At 50.8% G+C, this 24,140-nt stretch overlaps 8 protein-coding genes across 8 annotated transcripts; 6 read left to right on the top strand and 2 right to left on the bottom strand.

The window, feature by feature from the left end:
* The first annotated feature begins 44 nt into the window (after positions 1-44).
* Positions 45-2,346, top strand: LAESUDRAFT_720917 (uncharacterized protein). Its single transcript, XM_040907918.1, has 21 exons — positions 45-116; positions 178-256; positions 312-325; positions 378-414; positions 470-531; positions 590-599; positions 654-671; positions 722-747; positions 806-831; positions 889-938; positions 989-1,013; positions 1,077-1,088; positions 1,151-1,166; positions 1,224-1,266; positions 1,323-1,423; positions 1,480-1,539; positions 1,596-1,623; positions 1,679-1,742; positions 1,798-1,822; positions 1,873-1,998; positions 2,055-2,346. The coding sequence occupies exons 1-21, from the start codon at positions 61-63 to the stop codon at positions 2,200-2,202; spliced, it is 1,026 nt and encodes a 341-aa protein (XP_040768323.1). The 5' UTR covers positions 45-60; the 3' UTR covers positions 2,203-2,346.
* A 513-nt stretch (positions 2,347-2,859) lies between these two features.
* On the top strand, positions 2,860-3,965 carry LAESUDRAFT_692730 (uncharacterized protein). The gene is made up of 4 exons (XM_040906138.1): positions 2,860-3,116; positions 3,166-3,438; positions 3,491-3,634; positions 3,685-3,965. The coding sequence occupies exons 1-4, from the start codon at positions 2,928-2,930 to the stop codon at positions 3,817-3,819; spliced, it is 741 nt and encodes a 246-aa protein (XP_040768322.1). The 5' UTR covers positions 2,860-2,927; the 3' UTR covers positions 3,820-3,965.
* A 389-nt stretch (positions 3,966-4,354) lies between these two features.
* LAESUDRAFT_711102 (uncharacterized protein) lies at positions 4,355-5,912 on the top strand (the record flags this gene model as incomplete). The annotated part of the gene is made up of 3 exons (XM_040906814.1): positions 4,355-4,537; positions 4,616-5,260; positions 5,322-5,912. The coding sequence occupies 3 exons, from the start codon at positions 4,355-4,357 to the stop codon at positions 5,910-5,912; spliced, it is 1,419 nt and encodes a 472-aa protein (XP_040768321.1).
* LAESUDRAFT_338596 (uncharacterized protein) lies at positions 5,800-6,387 on the bottom strand. The gene has a single exon (XM_040902081.1). The coding sequence runs from the start codon at positions 6,273-6,275 to the stop codon at positions 5,895-5,897; it is 381 nt and encodes a 126-aa protein (XP_040768320.1). The 5' UTR covers positions 6,276-6,387; the 3' UTR covers positions 5,800-5,894.
* Positions 6,388-8,473, bottom strand: LAESUDRAFT_338768 (uncharacterized protein). The gene is made up of 6 exons (XM_040902082.1): positions 8,225-8,473; positions 8,031-8,137; positions 7,448-7,968; positions 7,260-7,357; positions 7,135-7,206; positions 6,388-6,976 (listed from the first exon to the last, which is right to left on the bottom strand). The coding sequence occupies exons 1-6, from the start codon at positions 8,330-8,332 to the stop codon at positions 6,500-6,502; spliced, it is 1,383 nt and encodes a 460-aa protein (XP_040768319.1). The 5' UTR covers positions 8,333-8,473; the 3' UTR covers positions 6,388-6,499.
* A 2,779-nt stretch (positions 8,474-11,252) lies between these two features.
* Positions 11,253-11,991, top strand: LAESUDRAFT_608199 (uncharacterized protein; the record flags this gene model as incomplete). Its single annotated transcript, XM_040903135.1, has 4 exons — positions 11,253-11,545; positions 11,612-11,678; positions 11,736-11,883; positions 11,942-11,991. Coding segments are annotated over 4 exons (558 nt in total), but the record flags the coding sequence as incomplete, so codon positions are not given.
* Positions 11,992-12,183: 192 nt separating this feature from the next.
* Positions 12,184-13,925, top strand: LAESUDRAFT_720908 (Clavaminate synthase-like protein). Its single transcript, XM_040907917.1, has 7 exons — positions 12,184-12,826; positions 12,898-13,155; positions 13,211-13,316; positions 13,372-13,515; positions 13,570-13,626; positions 13,680-13,743; positions 13,800-13,925. Exons 1-7 carry the CDS (start codon positions 12,446-12,448, stop codon positions 13,888-13,890), a joined length of 1,101 nt encoding a protein of 366 aa, XP_040768317.1. The 5' UTR covers positions 12,184-12,445; the 3' UTR covers positions 13,891-13,925.
* Positions 13,926-18,911: 4,986 nt separating this feature from the next.
* On the top strand, positions 18,912-23,514 carry LAESUDRAFT_643447 (uncharacterized protein; the record flags this gene model as incomplete). The annotated part of the gene is made up of 2 exons (XM_040903788.1): positions 18,912-19,062; positions 23,399-23,514. Coding segments are annotated over 2 exons (267 nt in total), but the record flags the coding sequence as incomplete, so codon positions are not given.
* Between the last annotated feature and the right edge of the window lie 626 nt (positions 23,515-24,140).

Raw genomic sequence — 24,140 nt, 5'->3', positions numbered from 1 at the left:
CGGCACGCTTTAATTGATACCCTGCGACGTTAACTTCGGACAGATATGACCGGACCCAATATGCACCTTAACAACACGTATGGCTGTCTATTCGTCGGAATACTTTTCGCTATTATGTACGTTCACGCATTCAACTAAGCAGTCACGCTTGAATGACAGTGTTCTCTCTGTGCATAGATTGTACGGTTTAGGATGCGCACAGACGATCTACTATGCTAGATGGTATCGAAAAGATCCAATGTGGACGAAACTCCTAGTAGGTCTTGCTTCTGAATAATGAATTGACGTCGGGTTTACTATGTGTTGCATAGGTGGCATTCACATGGTACGTCTTCGAAGCTCCAATTATTCTTGCTTCGGGGCTGAAACATGCCAAGGCTCTTTGACACCTGCAGAACTATACTAGATGTTTCGGTAAGGCCATGTTCGGTCGTGATCTCGAATACAAAATGCTCAGGAAGCCCAGTAGTTGCTGTGGGAATACACCGTCACAATTCATGGCAACCCTGAAGGCCTCGAGGTATTAAGAAAGTACGCGAACTGCTACGAGTGGGATACCAAGTCGTTGCTGATAATAGGTGTCATACAGTGAACTGTTTGTGAGCGTCACTGACTATTTCTTCATTGTCCCTCGTGCTCACAGCATCTCGTAGGCAGAGTTCTTCATGAACGTGAGCCGCTGTCAAGTCTTTGGAGATACGTCACATTCATAATAATCCAGTCTTTCACAGTTGTGATTGTGCAACTGTACGTGCTGGCCTAGAATACTTCCCTTGGTTCAGCCGCTCACCGTTGATTGACTTAGATACTTCATCTACATCGTCTGGAACCGTATGTACCCTTCAGTCGCTCTTTCGAAAGCAACGCCTTATTTGGATATCCATCAAGTCTTTATCGATGGCCGCAATCGCTTCCGTATATCGGTTACTGCTGCTGCAGTAAGTACAAAGTTCTTTTATAGCTTTCGCGACTCACCCGTACATGATAGATCGCGCTAGCTCTGCTCTCATTTGGTCGGTGAAGGAGCAAACGTATGCGAATGTCGATGTGGAGCTGACATGATCATAACAAATTAGGTGCAAATTGTGGTCAGTGATGATCGCTGATACTCGCGAATCCCTCGCTGAATATATTCTGATATGTATTGCAGGACTCGTGTACCGCTTGTGCGCTCCTTCGATGTGATAAAATGTCGGACTTTGATTGAAAGGCCTATCGAGCAGTTCCTTAAGTCATTCTATCGCTGCTGCTGAAGACAATGTTACTGTAAGTACCGAGCATCAGTGACTTTCCGGAATGGGGCGTGGGCTGATGTTGTGCAGGTTACGGCCTCCATTGCGACCGTGACGGCCGTTGTGACGGACATATACATCACCATATCCTTGTGTCTGATCCTCTCCTCGAAGCGGACAGGCTACCAACGGTGGGGCCCCATTTATGCAGCTCTGCTTTCCCTGCTGAGCGTCGGACACTCGTCAGTACTGAATACTTCATATCTGCTCTGATCGGATATGCGATCCGACGAGGAATCTTCACAGCGTTCGTAATTCTGCCATCGAGATTTGCTCTGTTTCTTGCTGACGAGATCCTTACAGACTTGTTCAGGGTCTTCATTTCCTGACGGTTCGCAAATTGAATCAATGGACACTGCACGCGATATCTGAAGCTTCGTACCTAGTATATCTCAACTTTCAAGCAAAGTTCATTGTACTGGATGCTTTTTCACTTCCCGTCCAGTAAAGGTACGCAAAACCGCTCCGTGTGAAAACAGCAAGATGACGCTTTCCTTGTTATCAGTTTATGTAAACTCTATGTTGGCGGTGTAAGTTAATATGGTTGTTTCTGTTCTGCCATCTCATTTGCTGCTCTCAGGCTCAATGTTCGGAAGACCGTTTTGGAGAAGGCAGTCCCTATGATTCACGCCGATGGGATGGAATTGGAAATGGATGTCGTATCCCGCGATGCTGGGTCGAAGACTGTCAGAACAGCGTCCACAAAGTAAGCAATCGTAACTGAGGCTTATTCTGAACATTCAGATATATATAAATGAGTAGCATGTCCAAGCGCGCAAGGCGTTACTCACCTGCGCACATCAAGGTAACCAGAGACGTTGTTGGGGATGACGGGAGGACTGTCGACGTTATTCTCAATGACGCCGTGTCGAGCTATGATAGTGCTCGTGAGGTTGGTGAGAAGGTATAATCTTGTAGTTGCCTTCCTTCATAAGACCATGGATGAACTTTACCCTTGTAAAATGCACGGTACATGCGCGGGCCAGGCGATTCCGTGGGGTCTCAAAGTTATGAAATCTAGTATTTATGCTCCATTAACTTCGCTGTAGTCAAGTGCATAGTATGGCGACACATTAGAACCCATGCTCGATGTGAACCTGCGTTGATGGCGTTGATTCTTCGGACATCCTCATGTAGAACCTCTTTCTTTTCTGACCGACTTGAAAGCAGTAGTACAAAATGTAGGAAGCTTGGACTCACTGTTAACTGATCTTGCGGCCGTAGTAATTGACTAGGCGCCCATGATTGTGCACTCTGATGAGTCTCCCGTAACTCTGATGCGCCACAATATTCATCCTCAGCGGCTGGCACGGCAGACATGGTGCGATTTATCAACATAGAAAATTGTGTGTAAATGTCGACTGAATTCTTACACATGCGACAAATATTTGCAACCACGGCATTTCATGTCGAAAATGCACTTTGGCTGCTAATGTGCACTATTTGCCATTTACATGCTACATTGGCAAACCTTTGCCACAAATGTAAAACATCAGCCGACATTCCCACGCCATTTTTCGCACTGATAAATCGCATCATGTCTGCCGTGTGGTGTAGTTCTTTGTCCCTCCTGCCTGCACTTGTTCGTAAACGCAGACTGCACCTTAACAATTTAAACATCCTCTCGGCAGAAAGATGTTTCCTCTCACAGGATTACCGCTTCCACAAGAGCTTCTGCTGATCACCGATGAGCTTGCGTCTCCCGCGGATTTTATTCTCCATCGCAGTCTGGCCACCCATTTGAAGAGCGGTCAGGATGCAAGATGCATCATCCTATCTGTCTCGGAAGACGCGGCGAGGTGGAATGCTATCGCTGGAAGATCGGTCCGTCATGTTTTCGAGTCGCTTGGACGAAGCCTCATGTCTCGACAAGAATCTTAATTTGGCACCATGCCTTGCGTCTCAATCTGTTGTGCTCATTGAAGCAGAGTCTATTCTGACGCATCCTGAGAGACACGAATTTTCGTCCAAGTCTTCTTTGAAGGCACTCTACGACAGAATACGGGATGCAGTCGGTGAAACACCTAGTGGCTTGGAGCCCAAGACCTTGGTGGTTGTCGACGATCTTGCTGCTCTTGAATGGATAGGCATGCCAGTTCAAGAACTTTTCCGGTTCGTTCGAGCTTTGTACGCTATTTGCCGCAAGGTATATTCCGCCTCGAGTTCTGCGTTGTTGAGCTTTTCTCAAAGAGTTGCAGGCGAAAGCAGCATTGATCATCAGACAGCACAATGTGACTCCAGGAGAGCCTGACGAGCTGCTACGCTCCTTGCTGCAGCTATGCACGTATCATCTGGACGTCCTGCCTTTGTCGAGTGGAAGAAGTGGTTCTGTGAGCGGCCAGGTACGTACGAGCCTGTACGCCAGTACCTCCGGACCTGAGTACCACCCCAGGTGGCTCTTCATGCGGGAGCCTCTGTCGTGGACCCTCCTTTCAAACTAGTTCGCCGTAGTGCGGCGGTGCATTACCGTCTTACAGACTCGGGATGCGTATTCTTCGACAGAGGCACAGGAGGGGGAGTCTTATGAGAATAAAAATGGCGTGTATATGTTTTGACCATCTATCACTTGTGAATCCTTGCTTTTGCGTGCCTCTTCGAGATGACAGCGGCAAACGATCAATGTATGTTGTAGGAAAGAGTCTGTATAGGTCGTGCCTGAATGCAGGATGTTTGTCTACTGATCGTACCATGGCTGTGATTGCTGGCCGAGCGCTGGGAAACATACCGTGACGGCGACGGTGATCTCCTTCCTCTCTTCCACTCCACGTCTTCAACAGACGCATAACATTCGTTCCCATCGCTATACTTTACTATCGTCCGGCTGCTGTGGCTAGGGACAATATCTTCCCAAAGTGATATCCGGTCATCCGCAACAACCTGGTGCTGTGTCCAGGGCCCTTCGACTTGCTTGTTCGCTCTGTGGTGCGCTTTGTTCTGGCAGCGTCAGGGTAGTCATGGCACGCAGTGACACGTCTGCGTTTCAGCCTTTAATATCTGGCCGCCTTCAAACCCGACACGGAATACAATTTTGGCACTACTGGCATAGCACCTGAGCACTCCCCATGCCACCCAGCGATGACCGCGGCGGCCTTCCACGCCGAGTCGACAGTTTCATAGCATCCAAGATGCCTTTCTTCACCCAGCTCGACGATGAGCTGCGTGACGTCAAGCGCGTCCACTCTCAGGGCCAGGAAGAGGACCTCAGGATGGCCCTCGGCCGGATGATCAGCAGGGTGGAGGAGCTCGTACGCCATCTTCCAAATATCAGGATTGACCTGCCGTCCTCACAGACTCTGTTCAATGTCCCGCATGCACAATCGTAGACATCCATGCTGAAGGAAGCATTCAAGGCGCAGACCGATCTACAGACCGAGCTCACCCTCGCAAAGTCAAACCTGCAGCTCGCGCTCGCAAACAACGAGATGCTGGAGGATGCCTTGAAGCGTGAGGGCGGAGGCCATCTAAAGGACATTGGCTGGCGGCGCTGGAGCGCGAAGGAGCAGAAGGAGCGACTTGCAGAGGAGGAACGCAGGCGAAGTGTGGAGAGCTCTGGCTCGTGCGACACAGCTCAGAACTCTCCCGTCCTGCAGCCTCCTTCAAGGCCTGCCTCTCCACTACCAAGTGCAGCGCGTGCCATCTCTCCTGCGCCCTCGTCAGAAGGGAGGTTCTTCCGGTTCCGCTTCGGCAGCGGCGGTAGCGCGACCTCCAGCCAGTTCCCCTCTTCCCCTCGTGTCCCCATCGCGAGTGGCAACCAGTCGCCGCTGGTGAACGGTCATGCACAGTCTGCATCATCGCATCTTACGTCTGCGTCGTTGCCTTCCTTGGTCCCAGCACGAGATTGGGAGAAGGAGGTCGAGCAGCTGAACGCCGATTTGAAGCATGAACGCGAGTCTCGCAAGGCAGTCGTCGCTCAGAAAGAAGCTCTAGAGGCTGAGCTCGAGTCTCTATCACAAGCACTGTTTGAGGAGGTGTGTTATAACTCAGACCGTGCATCTACCTGTGTAGCTTCGTCTCACGTTATACCTACAGGCCAACAACATGGTCTCGGTAGAGAGGCGAAAGCTCGCCGAAACAGAAGACGAGCTGAAAGAACTGCACGCCGAGCGCGAGGCACTGCGGAACGCACTGCGCCTGCTAGAACGCCAAACGCGTGTCCCAGAAACCGTACACAGCATGGACGAAGCCGTCCTCGGACACGCGCACGCCGGATCTATCTCCTCCTCACGAGCGGTCAAGTCTCTGCCGTCCTCGCGAGCGGCCACACCGGACTCGGCGAGACGCGTCGACGAGGACCCCACGTCTGCTGGCACGGTCGTCCCGCACCGTCCACCACCTCTGCCTATTTTGGACCCAGATTCGCCGCTTGTCTCGCCGTCGCCGTCGCCTGTCGACACCATTCAACATACCGATGAGCCTGACGAACACAAAGAAGCTCAGCCAGCGGAAGAATCTTCAGCATCGTCAGTCGAACCATCACCGTCCCCGTCCCCGTCTGTTGAGTCGCCAGAGGTTGGCGATTACGTCTACCCTCTGATGCGTACGGCAGATTACTTGCCTGGTGAGCCATCACCGTGGGCAGACGCGAAATCCGTTGCCGTAGCCTCAACAAACCCTGCATGATAGCATCGCATCACCATACAGACCATCTACTGCAAGACACATCACTGTTCTGTTCAGGGGATCATGAGGTTTCGGTCGATGTACAATAATGCTGTTCCTCTCCATGTCTCCTCGCATACGGTCGAGTCTCTCCGCATCATGTAGCTGTATAAAGGCGCACGCTGGCAAGACAGGCTGGTTAAGGGGCGCACACAGGTCTTCGGAAAATGCATGCATTATATACAAATACCATAGGAGCAACAAACTCCAACGCTGCATGCGAAGCTCGAGAAACTGCGGCGCAAGCTGCAAGGGACAGGTCACACAAGCAGTATAATGCGAGAGAACGTCGCGCAAGCCAAAAGATAGGCGAAAAAAATACATGGGTCATACCTACAGCTAAAAAGAGATCATCATAGTAGGCGTCGTTCAGTGTGCACGTCCACGTAGGGGGGCAGACCGCCTGATCAGAAAGCATGCACACAACTTGAAATACAACAGGTTATCATGAAGCTGTGCACAACAATGTGCTCACTGGGACGCTTCTGCAGCCGCTCTCGCTCTTTATCCTCTTCCGTATTTCAATGTTCCGGTATTTGATCCAGCACTCATGCCGCAACTTCGGACATGGTGACGTCTGGCATCGCAGACTCGTCTGCAGCCGCATCCGCTGGGGCATCCTCGTTCGTCTCAGGTTCACCGTCCGCCTCTGCCTCACCACCCTCCGCAGCTGCAGGAACTTCTGCAGCGACCGTCGTCTCCGCCTTCGGCTCAACATCAACTTCCATAGCGTCCTTGCTGCCTTCAGCTTGAGCTTGAGCAGCCTCCTCGCCGCCCTCCTGCTTGCCATTCGTCGTCGCACCGGCATCTGCCGCTTCGGCGGCTTTCGCAGCTGGGCTCGTGCCGTTCGTTGTAGCCTTGGCGCCCTCCGCGGTAGTGCCATTGGGCTTGTTGGCGTTGACGAAGTCATGCCACTTGTCGACGAGAGTCTTTGCACGCTCCCTGAACTTGAACTCGTCGTCGCGCGGAACCTTCTCAGACGGGAGGGCGTGGATATGGCGCATGACCTTGCCGATTTTCGAGAACTGCGGGGATACGCGAGCAGGCGATTGTCAGTCACGTTGCTATATTAAGGAGAAAAGTTGTTGCGTGATATGAGAGGATCCCGTGGAATCCCGAGGCGTGGACACCGAGTGCCAGCAAGGCAAGCAGAGGCGATGAAGAGCAACTGGTGTACACTCACAGTGAGATATGCAATGGTCATGTTCTCGTATTGCTCTACTGTGGTGAACAGGTTATTCAGTGCGGGCATGTCCTACGGCAAAAATTGAGCATCGCCTGGATGCAACGAGCATCAACATGACTTGCCTCATCCTTAGGCAGACTCTTGCTGTTCAAGAATGCCTTCTGGAGCTTATGTCTCCAGTCTCTGACCTTCTGCGCCTCCGGATCGTTCGCAAGAGCGGCTGCAACGATCAAAAAATTGTTTAACGCCAATGCAAATATTGTGCGATTCATAAGGAGGCCGTTGCGATATCGATAATGGTCAGACTCACCATCGCCCTCCTCCTCACCCTCCTTTTCGCGCTTCACTTTCTTAGCAGGAGGCGGTGAGGTCTGCTTGCTCGGACCCGCATCCTCATCTTCGGCCTCGGCACCTGCTTCGTCCTCAGATTCGACCATCGTCTTCGACTTGACACCGTTTTTCTTCGCCTTTGCGCTGCCAGCCCGCTTCTTAGGCGCAAGCTCGTCGGAGGCCTTCTTCGTTTTGGCCTTAACCTTTGATTTCGCGGTCGCCAGTTCAGTGTCGCGCTTCCTCTTTCTCGCCTTCGACTTCTTCTCTTCGCCATCATCGGCTTCCTCCTCTCCATCGCTTTCCAGCTGATCTATCTCCGCATTAGCTTCCTCTTCGGCGGCCTCTGCACGCCGGGCCTCGCGCTCCTCCTCCCATTTCACGGGATCTAGAGCGATGTGATAACCTTGCAGCAAGTCGCCATTCCGCTTGTAGGGCTCGTTGATGTAGGCCTCGATTTCGTGCTGTTGGAGCTTCGATATGTCCTTAGGGACAATCCAGGCGCTGATGACGAGTGGCGTTCAACCAAAAGATGTGCGCGGTCGAAAGTGCGACACGAGACGTACTAGTCACCAGCAGGAAAGAAGCGAACGCAGTACCAGTTCCCCTTTTTTGTCTTCGCGTTGGGTCGCTCGTTCTGCACGTTTTCGGGAACGCTTTCAGGATTGACAATCTACGCGTAAAAACGCGCAGAATAAGCATCAATCGAACATGATATCGTGAGCGTTATTCGCGAGACACACGACGGAGGAACACTCACCATGCCTGGCCACGGGGGATAGCCCCGGACTTTCGCGAGAACGATATCGCGGACCTCATAGGATTGTTCCTTGGACTGACTCTGAGCCTTGCTACCCTTCTTGCTCATTTTGGGGAGAAGGAAACGCGTGGAACGGCGGAGGGATGATACGAGGGAGAGACGCAGAGCAAGGCGCGCGCGAGAGACTTGCGGTCAACAGTGAAGGTTGTAACCCCCCGCCTCGGCAATTGCCGGCAAACCCCGTGCGGCATTGGTCCCGGGGCGCCCGCGATTTCAAGTCCCTCCCATAGAGTTTCAACTCAGATGAATTTACAATCGTGCTATGTCCCTACAGGCAACAAACACATCGTAAGGCCGCTCAGCACGCCAAAGGGTATGCACATTACAGCCAATGCCAACCACCCACAGCTGCGATGCTTCGCCGTTTCCAGCATCGCAGACGCGTGTCGTAATGACGGAAAATTTGGTCGGATGCGTTCGGGTCAGCAGATGTCGTCCAGGGCTTCTTCTAGACCGAATGAGTCTGACAGTGAGCAGCACATCTTGCTCACCACCAACGGGTCCTCTGGTCAGCGAGACGTACTCGTTGAAACCACGTAGTGCACGCACCTCAGACGGTGATGGCAATGGCCACGGAAACGTACTCGCACGGGACGATAAGACGTAACGATAAGACGTTCCCCGAGTAGCCGCATGTGTCCTTCGGGGGCGCTTACTGCAATGTACGCGGGAAGCCGCAATTGTCCATTGGTGACGTGGAGTAACGCGTCGTAACCGCAGGTTGCCCGATTACAGAGCTATGCCGAGGGCGAGACGACCAGGACACAACAATATCAGCACCTTCTGGACGTCAAGAATATGATGTTTGGTCATGAACGGCACCAGCAAGCTTACGGACTTCAAAACGAGACCCACAGGAAATCATTCGGGGTCCACGAGTACATTTATTGTGTCTTGCCGAGATTAGAAGCTGCGGACAGTGTTCGAAGTCTGATGCAGGCTCCCACGGGAACGAGAAGCCGACAGAATCTCGGTACGAGGACGGGTTGGAGAGACAACAACTCGTGTAAAGGTTGTCAACTAGACTGTTCATCTCTGTTCAGCCTGAGACGAACGTAGTGGCATAGAAAATGGGCAGTGACCGTTGCTGGTATAACCTACAAATGCGCAACGTTAGTTGTCGGTCATGAGAGGTCTGTAACCCAATTACTCGAGAGACATACCTTGAAGATACAAGAGTAAATGATGACGAATAGTAGGTTAAAACCGGCGAGACGAAGCCTCGCGAAACATTCTTTAAGCCGAACTCCGAGCTACCGAGCATGGCCACAGATTCTCAGACATGACCACGAAGCTGCGACGTTGATCTGCGAGACCCCATCTTCAGGATGGCGAACTGTCATAATGACTCCGTTGCTTTACATACCAAGCATTTTGAGTCGTGCCGTGGACTGATTGCATACTTTTGCGCGAGGTCGTCAGGCTGCATCGGCTCTCCGCATTCATGGTCACTGGAGTATCTTCTGTGGACACGAAATCGCGTACTGTCGTGCTTCTTGATGTGACCGAAGCTGCAAAAGAGGGCTCAGATGTACACACAAGGATCCAGGAGGCGTATTTTCGGCGCTTCAACGAGAGATTTATGCTCAATTTGCCCAAGGCTCTGCTGTGATCCTGGACGTATGACTGGGCAGGGAGGTCTGTAACGTGGCGTACATGGTCGTAGTGGACAACACCTGGCTATTGCTGGCAACGTCCAGCAGGCCTTATTTAGTACTCCGGGCCATGCTGGTCCATCGTTAGCGCTGGGCGCTCCGGCACTGCCACAGATTAGTATGCACTTTGTCTCTCCACCACCAAGCTGCAGAAATCGAAAATGTGTTTCTCCTCGCGTACAGATGTCGAATCGCTTGCATTGTCTCAAAGAACTCGCTGGCACCTCCAGGTGCTGCCTCGAGCCAATATCATGTTGGACATAAATGCGCAAACGGAATTCCTGCATGTCACACCATCGCTGGCCTGGTTGTGTAACGATTGCGCACGCTCATTCAATCGTGAGCGATATTGGCATTCTCATGCAATGTTTGCGTGGTTCCCCCGGAGGTGAGCCAAGAGTTGTATCAGCGTCTGCCAATGTCAAGTCAATGACATCTAAATGCGCAACTTTGGCTCTCTGTGCGAACTAAAATCTGGACAGACGTTATCCATTCAGTGGTTGGTTTTTTTTCCTCTGCAGAGGCTTGAGGTGAATGCGCCTATTTGTATAGTAGTTTTACAGAGCTCACGAATCTGTACCCAGGAACGGACTGACTCCATGCTCCCGACTTACTGGTGCCTGAGCTTCTTGACAGTCTGCTATTGCCTTCGTCTTCATTCGCTCAGCTCTGTCTTTCTATCTGACATGCTGAACAATCCCATCTAAGGGATGATCCCAGCCATCCAGTCTCAAAACGACGAACGTGCTCTACAATCGAGTGCTGTACTCTGCAGTATCTGATGGGGATGCATGAGGTCTCACAGCGAGTCTCTTCCCACGGCAAACAGTCCTGCTCTCACACGCATAAATGTTACATGTCAATGTGGCGTCCCCGCACGCGCTCGCGCTATCCTACTGCCAGTACTCGGGACCCTTGTTGCAGCATACTTCTCACGTCTCAAATTTACCCGAAACTCTGCGAGAACCGAGAACTCGTCTCGGTATGTTCTCGCTCTCGAGATCAGCTCTGACACTGCGATTCTGTCATAGCATGGCATATTACCGGACTCGACCCGGTGGTGCTTGAGATCTGCTTGTGAGAGACTGTCTGTCCAATACCCTTGCACCTGTCATGAGGCTACGAGCTATGTCTCCAATGTTTCCACGGACGTCCGCACAATGCCTGGGAGTCTCTCGGCAAACGTGCTGGTTTATAACGGAACGGAGGTCCTGAAGCCATCTTGTCAATCGCCAGATACCTGCCCGGGCATATTGCCTGTGCTGCCAACCACCTGTCGCTATCTGTCACATCCACCACCTCAGTAACCGACCATGCCTCCCCCGCCGAAACCAAAGCCGCCCCAAAAGCTGGTAGTCGCGATGAACAGCCTGCGAAACACGACCTTCTCCGTGACCGACGACAAGTTCTACTACGAGGTTGTCACGCGCTACTGGCACGCGAACCTGACGCGGATCATCAAACACGACTTTGAGACCCGCGAGCTGACGCCGGTAGCCGAGATCGAGGGGCTCCAGACCAAGGAGCCCCGTGTCAGATTCGTCGGCGACGAGAAGGACGAGTGGATGTCCGCAGCGGACTTTGTCAAGTTTGAGCAGGACAAGCCGTGAGTTGACGATGCGATTTTCTGACGTTTCGTGCATTTTGACGTTCTCCGTTGCATTCAACGCAGAGGCGGCACCTTCTCTACCGGAGCCGGAATAGTGTATAGGTGGAAAGTTAACAAGGGTCGCCTCCAGGTACGCTACATCTTCTGATTGGGCTAAAATGGCCCCTCATGGATGGGTGTTCTGCAGTTGGTGCGCGCAGACGATCCGGAAGAAAAACCCATGGCCGAATTCCATCCGCACAAGAGGCATTTCTGGGTCTTCAGAATGTCGCAGCATGCGTTCTTCGAGATCCAACCACAGCCTGAAGTAACGGAGGCTCTAGATAGACTGATTGGTGAGCAGTTTCATGATTCTATCTAGAACCACCGGCTGACGTTCTGCTTGGTGATCAGTGAGCTACCTGCTTGTTGAGAGGAGGCGTAGGCAGGCAGGGATCAGAGTAGTGCGATACGTTAAGTGAAGCTTTTCCTCTCGCGCGGTATGCCGTGTTGTACAGAGCATCATAATGCAGTCCGTCCTTTTCTCATTACTTCCGCGCACTACAAGATGTTTCGGCACAATGGTGTATTTCAGTGCTGCCGCGTCCAACTACGAACGGTGACCAGCCATCAGATTTCGCACAGCTCACAATTTTCTCCGCTCTGAGCCAACATCGTCGAACCTGCCTGCAGTTGTAGTCATCACATTCTCTCGGAACGGCTTATCGCCTTCCGGCCGGAGCAACGTGACCCTGAAGCGATCGCGTCATATGGCCATCCGAAAGGCAATCTTGAGTCTTGGGTACTAGAATCCCTATAGAATCCCCATGACTCCGTGAGTCGAGTCCAGCTTTATAACACCCACACTTCGATCGCGCCACCGCTGGCAGGATTCATCATTCATACCTACATACCACCATGGCCTCCTCCACCTTCTCCAGCGTCCCAATCCTAGACTACAGCCTCCTCGCCTCGCCCTCCACCCGAGCAGACTTCATCGCCCAGCTCCGCCACGCCCTCATCAACGTCGGCTTCCTCTACCTCTCCCACCCGCCCGTCGCGCGCACAGACATCGACGCCGTCATCGACTACGCACCGCGCCTCTTCGCGCTGCCGCAGACGGCCAAGAACGCGATCCGCATGGCCAACTCGGAGCACTTCTTCGGGTACTCCAGGCTCGGCGCGGAGATTACGAAGGGCAAGACTGACCAGCGCGAGCAGTTTGACTTTGCGACGCCGTATGAGAATAGGTGGAGCCCTGGTGAGCCGGAGTACCTGCGGTTGTGGGGGCCTGTACAGGTAGGTCAGCGACACTGCTGTCGAGCACTAAAATAAGAAGTGACGAGGCGCGCACCTGACACCTGACGCAGTGGCCGGACGAGGACCTCCTGCCCGGTTTCAAAGACACGATGCTGCGCTACCTCGCGCAGGTCGAGCGGCTCAGCTACGAGTTCAGCGGCCTCATCGCAGAGGCATTCGGCCTCCCCGCCGAAATGATGCAATCGTTCTACAAGGGCGACGCGCCGATCCAGCACCGCGCCAAGGTCGTCAAGTACCCGCCACTCGACGACGGGCTCGCGTCCAACCAGGGCGTCGGCCCGCACTACGACGGTGGCTTCTTGACATTCGTACGTGCCTCGAGGGGATAAACAGAGGCGCTCGTTGGCTGATGCGAGTGTGCAGCTGCTCCAGGCGTCGCCGCACCCTGGGCTGCAGGTGCAGAACCTCGCGGGCGAGTGGATCGACGCGCCGCCCATCCCTGGGACGTTCGTCATCAACATCGGTAAGGGTGAGTCGATGGGGCGTCTCTGCTTACCGCACACTCGCTCATCTCGCAATCTCAGCGCTCGAGACGGCCACCCAAGGCCTCGCGCGTGCGACCTCTCACCGCGTGCTCTCCCCGCCGAAAGGCTCCACCCCGCGCTACTCGATCCCGTTCTTCCAGAACATCGCGCAGAGACTCTCCCTCAAGGATATCCAGCTCCAATGTACGAGCCGCTGTCATAAAACACGCACGAATTGCTGATTTCAGGCAATTCCAGTCAGCCCGGAGATCCTGAAACTGAAGGAAGATCGTGGCGAGGTCGGGACGACTGACTGTGCGTGCTCAGTTCCGCCCATGGAGACAAACCACTTATGCTTACTTCCCTAGCCGTGAACTACTCGGAATACGACCGCCTGCCGGTCGGCCTGGTGAACCTCATCGGACGGGTCAAGTGAGTCAGCTTCATTGCTCACGGAGCTTGGAACTGCTTACAGGACACGCGTACAGGAGCCACCCGGACGTCGCAGAACGCCACTATCCTGACCTCTTCAAGCAGTTCTTCCCGCAGGGCATGCCGCTCCAGGGCAGCGCATACTAGAGAGAGTCAGTTCCTTTCCGCACAGGCAAAAAAACACCGAATGGGCATGACACAGAAGTGTAGGAAAAATGTTCTTATGTGCATTGGATGGGAATGTGTGTCATCCTCGATGTTCCGAATGACCTTTGTCATTCGGGTTATAACTGAGTAACGTACAGCCTGGACTTACATAAGCACTCCACCCCGTTGCCCGTTCCCACACCTGTGGCTGGCCATGTGCCCCGGTTTTTGGTGCCTGTTCACAAAGATAAAATACCAGTTCACATTTGTCACACATATTACATTGTGACAAATGCCTCCATGTCTCCTGTGCGAGAGGTATGGTGGGGGACACCACTTCATGACATGCCACAATTTTACTCCTAGCACCTCGAGATCGAACTTCTATATACAAAGTACCCCATAGATAGGCCCAAATCTCAAAGCACAAGTGTTTCTGTGAACCTAACCCTAACCCTAAAAAACCACCAAATTGGCCCAAGGTCAATGCATGTCAAGGGTATGCTGCTACTGAACACGCTTACATTTCGAGCAGAGTGAGCTCCATCTTTAACTTTCATTCTAATTTTTCAACTCCAGGTCCTCCACTGCAATGCATGGTGAGACTTATACTTGCAAACCTTTTTTGTCACTAAATCTGACCGGCGCTTACTACAGCTACATTTGGCAATACCAGCGCTTATAAAGCTTGATTATCCATATATGGTAGTGTATTAATAAGCAAATTGAGGCCCAAAAACTCAAACCTTGGATTTTGAGAAATCTGCTCCTACCATGTTGTAGAGCATCTCCTTAGCTATGATTCTATATATGTTTCATGAATTTTAATGCAAATTTCACGAAGCCTTAGCAAATCCACGAGATGGCTCAAACACTTGTCATGAAGTGGCGTCCCCCACCATAGGCTTGACCTGCGGTTCACGCCTCAAATAAGGCAGGTGCATGCTGCATGGGTGTAAGCACCCAATGACTTTGCATGCCTAACTGTCGATGTTTTTGGTGGGCGCCTCACGCGTTTCACGACAAAGTCGGGTGCCAATCACACTTCCGAGGCCTCAGTTCATGTCACGGTTTTACCTGACAAAAGTCATTATAGGAACAAATGCTATTAAGGAGCATATCATTTTTCATCATTTCTCCTCGCACAAGAAGTCACGTGACCTAATGAGATAACGAGGCATCCAGTCACATGACCTCAGATCTCTCTCGGCATTGACACGTGACACTGAACTCCTTGGCATGGCATCATATGTCGCAATCACCATGATGCCATATTGCGTGCTCAAGAGGAGCTCCGTCTCCGTGAGTTATTATTAGGCAGCCAATCAGGATAATTGGGACATGTCGTATGATTGTAGCACTGACCAGTAAGATAGCGTGTGACTCGCTTAGGTAGTACTGTACAGTAGCATAGCAATCATGTATATAAGGACCAGCGAGACGAGGAGGAGACCTCAGTCTTATTCTCCTTCGTCCTCCACTACCATCACAGAGGGGTCTTACCAGACACTCTCAGTGTGCTATACATCTGTTTACATCCTCACTATTATGATAGCGCCCCCTGCCTCGCCAGTAAGTCATACTCTGCGACTAGCACTAGGGCCTCGTCAGTGGGCATGTCGTACGGCCGCAGCTTGTCGCTGTTAGCTCTTAGCCAGGAGACTCTCAAGGGGACTCTATATTTGGTTGTCTATCTTTGTCATCGGCGTGCCGTGACATTAGAATAAGACTGACCTTTTACGCTCCTACCAAGTGTCTAACACTGGTAGCTGCGCATTTTCACCCAGAGATACATCCACCCAGGGCAGGGCTTTTTCCACACCACTTCCTTCATACCACTCCACGTCGCCTCTATCGCCTAAGCCGCTTCCTTCCTTCAAAAGGAACAGCGCTGCATCGACCGGTAAAGCGCCTCAAGTACACAACGGGATCGTTCCACCCAATGGACGCTACCATCCCTATCAAAGGAAATCCAGAGTCCACCGTCTGACTCAGGGCAATCTTGTACAGGCGCAACCTATCCAAGCAGGCTCACAGGGCATCACAGCCGAGCGCCGCCAGCAGGAGCACAAGGTTAGCCTTTGGCTTGAAGGCATCCCCAGAGACATACCTAACCCGTCCATGCCACTCCGTCCTCCTCACGCTTATGCTACATTCCCCGCCATCGACGTCCTTAACTTCGCGCTCTCAAAGAGCTACCATCCTCGCGGGATCCACGAGAATCCCAAAGGTACCCTTCCCGAGAACATCGCACCAACCGTATATGCCACTATCCAGCGATACAAAGTCCTGCAGCAGCCTCACATCGCTGCCAAGTTCACCGAAGAGCAGCTGAAGTGCCAAGATAGAATTCTCAGACACTTATTAGTGATTAACGAGTGAATTGGAACTGGGCACGACTTCACGTTCGTCGACAGGCATATCGTCATCAAGCTTTGCGTGGGATTAGGAAAGATCTTTTTCAAAGAGATCAACAAGGAACAGGAGCGAGTAGGAAAGGAGCTTGTAAAGTTTGAGAAGGAGTCGTGCTACTGGCCTTACTAGGACCAGTAATATTTTTGTATCACCGTATCAGCAGTTTCATGCCCTGGTATCAAGTTAGTTTCGTATTCAGAAACTACGTGGTCGAACACTACATCACCGACCTCTATCATCATCTGGTGTGCACAGGGTACTTCATCTATCAACCCCTACTATCAGAATGATCCATCCCGCTTTATCATTATTCGGTTGATATCGAACGTCGAGTCACCTTGCACATACCTTTTCAACTCATCGAAACAGACATCGAGATCATCGATCCAGCTCACGAGTGGATAGAAAACCGTTACTGGGAACATCTTGCTCGGTTATATCAGGAAGACGAAGAACTCTTCTGAGTAAACTGGTACAGAGACTTTCCAGAACAAAGACACCCTCGTCCAGCAAGGCTCGAAGAAGCCGCGGCATGAAGGAATCGAGTTATCGAATTAGCACAATTACCGGGAGCCAATAATTCATCCCAGTAAAATCATCATTTCGAACGCTTCCTCATTTTCGCTATCTTCAACCATGATACCAATGTCTCAATACAATCTTGGAGGCATTACCTTCCCAGGAGGACATACTGCCAGTGAACCTTCTGACCCATAGAGGAGTAACGCCCCCTCCACATCATCTGAAGCAGGACCAGCTGCCCTTGCGGAAGAACCCCATAACAGCAGCACACCCAAGGCGTCAGGAGTAGTCAGAAACCTGTCGCCCACCACCCTGCCAGCATTCTCCACACCTCAGACTTGGGAATGGCAGGGAGTTCCTTACACAACCATCGAAGAAGCTGCCAATGCCGCTGCACCCAACACCATCCCAAACGACGTTAAGGAATGGGTAATGAACGTGGTACGATCATTCGTCATGAGAGACGTTGTAAGCTCATATGAAGCCTTACGTCAAAAGATGGATGAGCGCCATGAGCACACGGTGGCCTCATTGGAAGACGAAGTGATGGCTCGTATCTACGTCGAAATAATGGCAGTAGAAATACGAGATCAGCTAAAAGTCGCAAGAGCCCAGATCGGCACCCTCTCCGCCGACAACGAACGGCTCATCAAGTCAAATAATAGTCTGATGCTCAAAGCTCAAGCAATCCGCAAGGACTTCGAAGATTACAAAGATGAAGTAAAGGGTCAGATGGACGCCCTTTACAGCAACATGGTCACCCTGAAGGAGGCACAGGAGAAGACCACCACCTACATCGTCGGCTTAGAGTCCTGACTCAACAATGCCATCATCAATGCGCCCTCCACAGGTATCCAACAACCGGCCGGCCAATCCAGTCAATCGCCTCGCCGAATTAAGCTCCCCGATCCTCCCAAGTATTCGGGAAGGAAGTCGTCGGAAAACTTTGAAACTTGGTTCACGAACCTGCTCATCTGGCTCGATTATAACCATTTCACGGACGACAAGAACAAAATTTGGCAAGCCAACATGCATCTGGAAGGCCGAGCTGCTCTATACATGAAAGAGTATGCAATCAAGCTCACCTCCGGACAAGACATTGGTACATGGGCAGAATACACCAGGAAACTGGAAATGGCATACAAGACGCTTGACCCCAAGTGCACGGCACAATCTTTGCTAGATGCACACTGCGCAATCCACCACAAGACGATGATTGCCTTCGCGGAGAATTTCAGGGCCTACGCCCCCGAATCAGGATACTCCGATGAAGATCTAATCGTCAAAATCAGGGAACAACGGTCAAGCCACATTCAGACGGTCATGTCGGTAACAGAGACTTTGGACCCCTCGAAGATTTCAACCACCTGGATGGACTATCTCGAGTTCTGCTTGGAGATTGAAATCAAACATCTCCAACAAATTTCAGGCAACAAGTCTACTGGACAGACCGCGACGACCAAGGCAACCATTCCTAAGGACCCTAACGCAATGGACACAAGCGCACGAATCGCACATGAACTATCCCCAGAACAGGACAGATGGCTGGCAAACAAACTATGCTTGTTTTGCAGAAAGCACGCCTATGAACGAGGAAAGCGGTGCCCCTCCCCCAAGCCAGAATACAAGAGCAAGCAGTTTTAAACCTGATCTACCCCAAAGCAAGGCAAAGGAAAGGGCAAGGCAACGAACGTGCGATAGGTGGAAGAAGAAAGTAGCGTGGACTCATCAGCTCAAATTGCGGCATTGGAACAAGCAATTGCTGCACTTCATGGGATGAGCACAACGTCGACTACACCACCGTCCAGCAAGGGAAAGCCAAAGGCAAAGGTGCACAGTGTGGACGTGGAGTCAACTATATCGGCATCAACGGTTAAGGACACCAATGCAAGAATCATCGAAATAGATGATTTTTCAGAGGATTTTCAGTACGAAGTGTAGACGAGTCTGGTGTCACACTTCAGGACAATTGTATTAGTACCGTGAAAATGAATGTACCTAGCGACTATCTATATATTGCATCTGCAGGTTTTTCTAAACATTCGATCGAATTGCCGATAAGATTCGTATCACGGGAAATCCAGATGACGGCACTATTGGATTCTGGAGCATTCTCTTGCTATATCGACCAAAGATTCGCTGAGAAGCATGGGTTTAAGATGATACCTCTAAAGCATGAAATCCAAATCCTCAACACAGACGCCAGCCCCAACAAGGGTGATGCAATTACTCATCGTGTAGTCACAAGCATCTTAATCGGGGGGCACCGATCAACTGAGAGTTTGCTCGTCACAAACCTTGGACGCATGTCAATGATCCTTGACATGAAATTTCTACAAGAACACAACCCCCGAGTTGACTGGGAACATAGAGAGGTCACGTTCTCAAGATGCAGACACACGAGGAAGCAATGAGTCAAAATATGCGAAGAAGAAGTCAACCTTCTATCGCAACCTCGGCTCGAAGATTGTCACAGATTTTCACGTTTTCACCTCTGCACATGACCAAGACATCATTGGACATCAGCGCTAGGCTGTTCAGAAAGGAACGAACCGGTACGCGAAGTACTAACAGTCCTAGATGCCCCGAAGGTCCAGGGCTAGTCACGTGACATATCACGTGATATCCACACATGTGACAAGTAGCGCTGATATTAGGTAAGCCTAACTTATACAGTAATATCATCCCACCTAGAAGCAACGGTCGGACTCCGGAAGAATCCAACGAAGGGGATACACGCCACCGGAGATATGTCCTTAAGGGGATATTAGTTCACATGCACGAGGTAGATAGATACCACGCCACCGGAGATGTAGCCATTACAGGCAATACCATTTCCATGGTCTTACTAAGTAGTTCGGAGGTTCGGCATACATGACACACGTAGTCTGACAGGTAGTGGTAACCAATCAGACAATGTCCATTAGCTAGTGGTTCTGGGGTATCAGGGTACCAAGGGTCCCTCCGCTCATGTATATAAGCCAGAGCTCTGAGACGTCTAAGTCCCCCAGACTTATTCTCATCTCTGCTACGCCTTTTCATACAGTGTTACCAGTGCTCACTTGCAAGGCACTGCTTTACCTTGATCATCTTTGTGTCCATCCTTACGTCAACAACAGTCAGTAAGTGTTTGATCAGAAGGTCATAGGCTTAGTCGGCGCTTTGCGTCCTAAGTTTGTGATAGAAGAATAAGTCTGCTTATCTTACCTGCCTCGAGTGCCTGCCCAGCGTACTCGCCGCAGTGTTGCATCTTCGCACGTCCACCCGCACGTTAGCGGTGTCATATCTTCACCTGATGTTCCATCAGTCGCTGACTCTACCAGCGTAAGCTGCACCAAGGCATTGCACAGCATCGACGGTGTCATCCGTCATCCTCGAGCGAGAACTCCAGAAGAGTTCTACGAGCAGCGGCCCGTAAGACCCCTGCCAAGGCCAGGACACATCTCTACGGGAGGTCGGCCCCCTCGCGGCACTAGTTCAGTTTCTATTATCCAGACTCCCTCGGTCAGGCGACCGAGACTACCTGCAGGACCATCTGGTCCAGATCTCAATCAAGGGACATACGTCGAGACCGTTACAGGGTCTCATTTCATCTATCCTCTCGCCGTTTCCATCATCTCAACTCAGCGCGTCGAAGGTACCCTTCGACAGATTCGTATTCTACTCACAAAACGATACCGTCGTCAGCTTGACGACCACGACATCTTCGACCTCGAGCATCTCATACTCAAGCTCGAATCTCTCCGCAACAACATAGCGGAATTCAAGCTTTCCTTCGTTCACCAACACATGGTTCGCAACTTCTGCAACTACGTCCAGGAAAGGAAGCATCAGGGCGGAGAAGCTCGCTGGATAATCAGAGATATTATCCAGAAGTATCGTCTAGGAATACAGGTCACAGGGCGACCTTTGCTGTAGATACGAATATCCATTTTGTATATGTCTTCATCTGGCAATTCGAACAATCTTGATAACTTCGAGCAGTTAAATCCAATCGGTCACACCTTTGATTATCTTTGGGATTCAATTCCACGTGCTCTTCGAGACAGAGCAGGCGAAGCATTTGCTACATACGAGGACACGTTCGACATCGATTACCACGACGTATATCACATATACGCCCTCCAAATCTACCCAGAATTTGATTGGAGGAACGTCGCAGTTCATATCTGCTATATCCCTATTGGATCCGAAGAACCCGAAGACCGCCTCACCGAAGCTTACAATAGCTTCGTCGATTGGCTCGAAGAAGTCGAGCGTATCTGCGAAATTCATCATAACCATCAGTGGCCCGCAGTCAGGGACAAGACCAGGTTTTTGTGGCAACCCTTCGTCAAGGTCATCCATTAAGACCTTTGTTTGCTGCGAAACCAACGCTCAGGACGAGTAATTGCCCGACAGGCTACGATCGCCAATAGGCATATCGTCGAGTTCGAAGAACATCTTCGTGAAATAGAGGAAGAATTGTAAAATGACGACCCCCACTCCAAATGATCCAAGCTTCTCTCGTGCTCCATCTCCGGAGCTTCCTGCATGACTCAATATTGTTTTGCAACCCCCGAATCCCATCATTCGTCAAGCCCTTGCCGACATGGCGCCCCCAAATGCGAACATACCCGAAAATGTGAAGAATTGGGTAGTCGATCTCGTCACGAACGTGGTGGAAGAAATGCGTCAACAAACGGTGGCGCATTACGAAAATCTCATCCAGCGTCAAGCGCATACAATGGAACGTAACACCACGGAGTTCCACAATCGAACGGTCTTCTTAGACCAACATCGCCAACAATCTGAGTCTAGAATTGCAGACTTAGAAAAAACCTCGGCAGCTTTAGCTGAGGATAACAAGGCCATTAACGAATCGTTGGTGGCATTTGACGATGAGGTCAAGGATCTCCAAACCAGGATGGAAGACCTGAAAAAATCACATGATCGACTTCGCGCATGGGCATCTACGCAGGGACGGAAAGCAGGGCAAGGCGGTAACAATGTCGACGACACGGACGACGACGATGAGCCGTCGTTTGGTCGCAAGGGTAAAGGCGTAAAAATTGACCAACCAGAAAAATATGGTGGCAATAAGGACGGAGTCAATCTCGATGATTGGCTCGAACAAGTAATGCTCTGGTTGAAATATACCGGACATACCAAAGACGAGTCCAAAATTATGTCTACCCTCTTGCTCCTGAAAGGAGGAGCACGTGAATACATGTGGCATTGGATCACTGAAATAAACGAAAACAACAAGGCACCCAGAACTTGGGCGGAGTTCGTCTCAGAACTTCACACGGCATATGAATTATTGGACAAGGATGACAAGAAGCGAACGGAGCTAGAAGCCTTCGTCAAGAAAGATCATCGAGACTTCCGAAAGTTCGCAGAAGACTTCCGTCCAAAGGCAACTGGTACAGGCTTCTCGGACCAGGACTTGATCGAAAAGATCAAGAAACATATTCCGGAGAAAACGTGGCTGCTCATGCTAGCAGATACCACTAAGGATAACTGGCCCAAGAAGTGGACCGAGTTCCTTACATTTGCACTCCGAATATTTACATCACTACAACGAGAAGGCCACCATGCCAAGGCCGAAACCAAGGACCTGAATGCTATGGAGGTTGACGCAGTCGAGAAGAAGGGAAAGAGTAAATCGGGCAAAGCGCGAAGCGTGCAAGACGACAAGTTGGTCTGCGCCAACTGCAAGAAGAACAAGCCAACATTCTTCAAATCATCGAAACGCTTCGGCAAGTATTGCACCGATTGTTTCAAATTGGACCATGTCAAGAGGCAGATTGAAATGGAGAAGGAGACAGCTGCGAAGAAGAAAGATGGGAAGAAAAAGGACGATGCCAGGAACAAATCCAAGTCGTCCAAGACGCGACAGGTAGTATCTGATTCCGCTTCATCAGATGCAGAGAGCGAAAGCTCTGATACCGAAGAAGAGAAGAAGCCAAAGAAAAAGAGCTCTTCCTCTAAGACTAAGGGGAAGGGTAAGGAGACAGCTGCGCATATCAGCGACCGCAGCATCCACTCAGAAAGCGAGCCTGATGCATCCGAGTCAGATGAAGATTTCGCTGCGATCCTCTCAAGGCTCAGGCGCCTGAGGGCGAATGGATCCAGTTCATCAAGGAAGGCAGGAGAGGGCTCTTCAAGGAGGGATCAGAAGGGTTTTCTCAAAGGGGATCTGTAGGCAGCTCGTCAGAGTCCCCAGAACATTATATAAGACCTGTACATTTAGCACCCGGTTCAGACACCTCTGTAGATCGTTGCAACGCAGAGGATGAGAATGTAACAATAAAGAATTCATCTCCAAATTTATCATCATTCTATTTACCAGTTACATTATGGGTGTACGGCAAAAAATTGAGCGCCGAAGCTTTAGTCGACTCAGGAGCATATTCCATGTACATCAGCAAGCGGTTCATAAAGAACAATCGAATTGCAACCTCCAAGCTTAATACTACGTACAAGGTGTACAATGCTGACGGATCCCAAAACAAACATGGGGAAATAACTGACTATGTAAAAGCATACCTCAAAGTCGGAGATCATGGTTCCACCCACCGTCTGCTAGTCACGGACATTGGGAAATTAGACATGATCATTGGGATGTCATACTTATGTCAGCATAATTCAGAAATCAACTGGCAAGCTGGAGAATGGAAATACTCACGATGCCCGAGTACGTGTCACCACCAGAGGCTTCGTAAAAAACAACAAGCCATTGCGAGAGAGGAAGCTGAAGAAATCTCGCAACGAGCACAACAAGTGGCAGATGAGGAGCCAACTGCATTTCGAATGTTTAATGGACACAACATCGATGCAGTAAATCCTATCATCTCGTGGGTCGAAATGGACGACCCCGAAGCCGAACAAATAGCCCGCATGATACTTTCTATAGCAGATTGCGGCTATGCTGAATCAGAAGAAGACCTGAAAGAAGCGGCACCCCAGTCAAACACTGGCAGCCCAGAAGATCAGGTTATTAATGAAGTAGAATCTTGGAAAAAACTAGTACCAGATTATCTACATTCATTTGGTGATGTTTTCTCCAAGAAAGCATCTGAAAGGATGCCAACTCGAAAGCCTTACGATCATGCAATCGAGTTTGAAGAAGAACATGAATTACCACGACCAAGCAAACTCTATCCTATGAATCCGGAGGAAAGAAATTCCCTAGATTCATGGATCGACGAAAACCTAGCAAAAGGCTACATTCGAAAATCGAAATCACCTATTGCTGCCCCAGTATTCTTTGTCAAGAAGAAGGACAGCACACTAAGACTGGTACAAGACTACTGAAAACTTAATGCTAT

The sequence above is a fragment of the Laetiporus sulphureus genome (genome assembly GCF_001632365.1).
Source record: "Laetiporus sulphureus 93-53 unplaced genomic scaffold LAESUscaffold_4, whole genome shotgun sequence".
Classification (NCBI taxonomy): Eukaryota; Fungi; Basidiomycota; class Agaricomycetes; order Polyporales; family Laetiporaceae; genus Laetiporus; species Laetiporus sulphureus.
Note: the sequence above shows the minus strand (reverse complement) of the source record. Positions and strands in the feature narration are given on the sequence as shown.